Here is a 4,206-nt window from a genome sequence, read left to right on the forward strand (position 1 = left end):
CGCCGCTGGAGCAGGAATGATCTTATGGAATAACAAGGTGCTATAATGTTTTTGGCCTGTAGGGCACTGTTTTCATGTGGAGAAGCATTGGAAGCAGAACTCTGTGCGTGTATGGAAGGACCCTCATTTTCAATCCAGAGAAGTGAATTGCCAATTATTGTGGAGATGGACTCCATGGTTGCGGTGAAGCTGATTCAGTCGCATGAGATAGGCAGATCTTTATAGTCTTCCATTGTAAGAAAGATTAGGCACTTGATGAGTCTTTGTAGAACTTGTATTACTCTTGTTAACCGCACTCAAAATAAGGTTAGTGATAGTCTAGTTAAGTTTGCAAGGGTTGAAGGAAGAACTATGACCTGGATTGGTTCAAGACCTTTCATACAAGTTTGACCATGATATTTGAGTAATGACCATGATATTTGAGTAATACAAGTTTTTACCCGCAAAAGGTGTGGAAAAATGAGAGGTAACCTATGCACAAGAATATGAGTTTAGGAGCGAACCAACTTGTGATAGGATGGTGAGGAGGACAATGGTATCCCTTGCCCACCAGAGTTCAAGTCCCAGACTTGACATTGGTGCTCGTATTTTCTCATCGATTTCAAGATGATGTGTCGTCTTAGTCTCTCTAAGGTGCTCATAGGGTAGGATGTGCGTGTGTGTGTTCCTAGGGCCGGGTGTATGTTTGTGTATGTGAGCGACTTCGATTGTACTATGTTAAAAAAACGATTATGAGTTTGGGCCTCACACATTGTCACGTGCGATGCAAAGGTATGTAGGGATGTGGCCGTTGAGAGGATGAACGCGCTCTCCGTTTCCGGTCAAAGGAAGTAAGAAGAGTCTCCTTCATGGCCAGGTAACCGAACGAAGCAGGAGCCTCTCCTTTTTGCAATTCAAATCATATCGTATCTTCGTGCTCCAACATTTGTTGAAAAAAGAACAAAAAAGCAAAAAACAGCAACACAGCCCGTGGTTTTGCTGTCCTCTCATGGGCGGACAGCACAGGCAGACACCAAAATACATGCACAAAATTAATACTGTAGATTCAGAAATTAATACTGTAGATTCAGAAATTATTGAGTAGAAATTAAGTAGCGCATGAGCAGAACCCAAAATCAAGCACGGGGAGGGCGCTTTTCACCTGGGGCCACAAAACTTCCACTCCTTCCCTCGACCCCTCCCCCCCTATAAAAGCCGCCCTGCATCCTCCAGCCCTTCGCACAAAGCTCCTCTGAAATCCACATTTTGGTTCTGTTCTGCCTTGCGGCGAGGAAGCCGTTGTAGGAGGTGGGAAAGGAGGGATCTAATCTAACAGAGGTTTTGGGTTGTGTTCTTAGATGTCTGTGGGCTTTGTGTTGGTTAGTCCCCTTGTTCCTTAATCAGTGTTTTTCTTGATGTCATTTGCTTTGCCAGGTGGGAAGAAGTTCGGAAATCATGGCCGCGATGGGTGGGGACCAAAGGCACATGATGGAGGGTGCGGCGGAGGACAAGATCCCGGAGGGGTTACGAGTCCTCGCCGTGGACGACGACTGCATCTGCCTCAAGGTGCTAGAGAACCTCTTGCGCGGCTGCAAATACCACCGTGAGTCTCTTGAATCTTGATCCCTCCGCTTCGCCAAAGTCCATTAGAATCGGCCGGAGCCTTGTGATCTTTTTGCTTTCTGCGATGCAGCAACGACTGTGCCGGATGCCAAGACGGCGCTGAAGATTCTCAGGGCGGGGAAGGAGGTGTTCGACCTGGTCATCACCGACGTTCGCATGCAGGACATGGACGGCTTCAAGCTCCTCGAGCGCATCCGCCTCGAGATGGATCTGCCCGTCATCAGTACACTCACTGCTCAATTCTAAGTCCTAGTTTTATTTTTGTGTGTATGAGCTGACAATTCTCTTTGAGAACGTACTTCAAATCCTGAATCTTGGATATACAGTGAGAGGACATTCATTCCTTTGGGCAGCACGTGAGATCCTATATATTCAGCACGATTTTAGGAAACCAAATACACATGCACGCCACACTCACCCTATTTTTAACTTTGGGGAAATCGAAAGAGTGGGATCCCCTTTCAGCCCGAACCAACGGGATCCCATCTAACGGTTCATCTGTACGATCGGATGGCCAGTGGGCCGGGTAGTAGAGCGGAGGTGAATCGACACATTAGTGAATTAGGAGGGGGGCGGATCGCGGGATCCCTAGTGGTATCGGTTCCTTGCCCGAACCAATGGGATCCAACCTAACTGCTCATCCATCGATCAAATGGCTAGTCGGGGCAGGGGAATTGAAGTGGTAGCATGTGATTTATGAGATCCAATTAATTATTGACTTAAATAATTGTGTTGATTGTCTTTAGTATGCTAGAGATATGGTCATGTGTACCATATATAATTATAAGTAGGCAACAGGATGTTTTCCCCCCTATAGGAACCGGTTCTATTTTCGATCAATTGATGTCCCAATTGCATTAAATCATGTCGTCTAGATTCAATATAAATTTGTTTTAGAACTTCAATACATAATGCATGAAGTCTAGAGTTCAATACCATCCATGTTGGGAATCGTAGCATAATTTAAAATTTTCCTACGCTCATCAAGAAGCATCTATGGAGTCTACTAGCAACGAGGGGAAAGGAGTGCATCTACATACCCTTGTAGATCGCGAGCGGAAGCGTTCCAATGAACGTGGATGACGGAGTCGTACTCGCCGTGATCCAAATCACCGATGACCGAGTGCCGAACGGACGGCACCTCCTCGTTCAACACACGTACGATGCAGCGACGTCTCCTCCTTCTTGATCTAGCAAGGGGGAAGGAGAGGTTGATGGAGATCTAGCAGCACGACGGCGTGGTGGTGGATGTAGCGGGTCTCCGGCAGGGCTTCGCCGAGCTTCTGCGAGAGAGAGAGAGGTGTTGCAGGGGAGGAGGGAGGCGCCCAAGGCTGTGTGTTGCTGCCCTCCCTCCTCCCCCCCTTTATATAGGCCCCCTTGGGAGGGGGGCCGGCCAAAAACCCATCTAGGGTTGGGGGGGGGGGGGGGGGCGGCGGCCAAGGGGTGGAAAGGGGTGCCTTGCCCCCCAAGGCAAGGGGGAAGCTCCCCCTCTTAGGGTTCCCAACCCTAGGCGCATGGGGGGAGGCCCAAGGGGGGCGCCCCAGCCCACTAAGGGCTGGTTCCCTTCCACTTTCAGCCCACGGGGCCCTCCGGGATAGGTGGCCCCACCCGGTGGACACCCGGGGACCCTTCCGGTGCTCCCGGTACAATACCGGTAACCCCCGAAACTTTCCCGGTGGCCGAAACTTGACTTCCTATATATAATTCTTCACCTCCGGACCATTCCGGAACCTCTCGTGACATCCGGGATCTCATCTGGGACTCCGAACAACTTTCGGGTTTCCGCATACATATATCTCTACAACCCTAGCGTCACCGAACCTTAAGTGTGTAGACCCTACGGGTTCGGGAGACATGTAGACATGACCGAGACGCCTCTCCGGCCAATAACCAACAGCGGGATCTGGATACCCATGTTGGCTCCCACATGTTCCACGATGATCTCATCGGATGAACCACGGTGTCGAGGATTCAATCAATCCGTATGCAATTCCCTTTGTCAATCGGTATGTTACTTGCCCGAGATTCGATCGTCGGTATCCCAATACCTTGTTCAATCTCGTTACCGGCAAGTCTCTTTACTCGTACCGCAATGCATGATCCCGTGACTAACGCCTTAGTTACATTGAGCTCATTATGATGATGCATTACCGAGTGGGCCCAGAGATACCTCTCCGTCACACGGAGTGACAAATCCCAGTCTCGATCCGTGCCAACCCAACAGACACTTTCGGAGATACCCGTAGTGCACCTTTATAGTCACCCAGTTACGTTGTGACGTTTGGCACACCCAAAGCACTCCTACGGTATCCGGGAGTTGCGCGATCTCATGGTCTAAGGAAAATATACTTGACATTGGAAAAGCTCTAGCAAACGAAACTACACGATCTTTTAAGCTATGCTTAGGATTGGGTCTCGTCCATCACATCATTCTCCTAATGATGTGATCCCGTTATCAATGACATCCAATGTCCATAGTCAGGAAACCATGACTATCTGTTGATCAACGAGCTAGTCAACTAGAGGCTTACTAGGGACACGTTGTGGTCTATGTATTCACACATGTATTACGATTTCCGGACAATACAATTATAGCATGAATAA

General features: G+C 48.9%; 1 protein-coding gene across 1 annotated transcript; it reads left to right on the forward strand.

Moving 5' to 3' along the window:
- Positions 1-1,429: 1,429 nt before the first annotated feature.
- LOC141026475 (two-component response regulator ORR24-like) lies at positions 1,430-1,848 on the forward strand. Its single transcript, XM_073503115.1, has 2 exons — positions 1,430-1,582; positions 1,673-1,848. Exons 1-2 carry the CDS (start codon positions 1,435-1,437, stop codon positions 1,846-1,848), a joined length of 324 nt encoding a protein of 107 aa, XP_073359216.1. The 5' UTR covers positions 1,430-1,434.
- Positions 1,849-4,206: the final 2,358 nt, after the last annotated feature.

This window comes from Aegilops tauschii, chromosome 7 (assembly GCF_002575655.3).
Source record: "Aegilops tauschii subsp. strangulata cultivar AL8/78 chromosome 7, Aet v6.0, whole genome shotgun sequence".
Lineage (NCBI taxonomy): Eukaryota > Viridiplantae > Streptophyta > Magnoliopsida > Poales > Poaceae > Aegilops > Aegilops tauschii.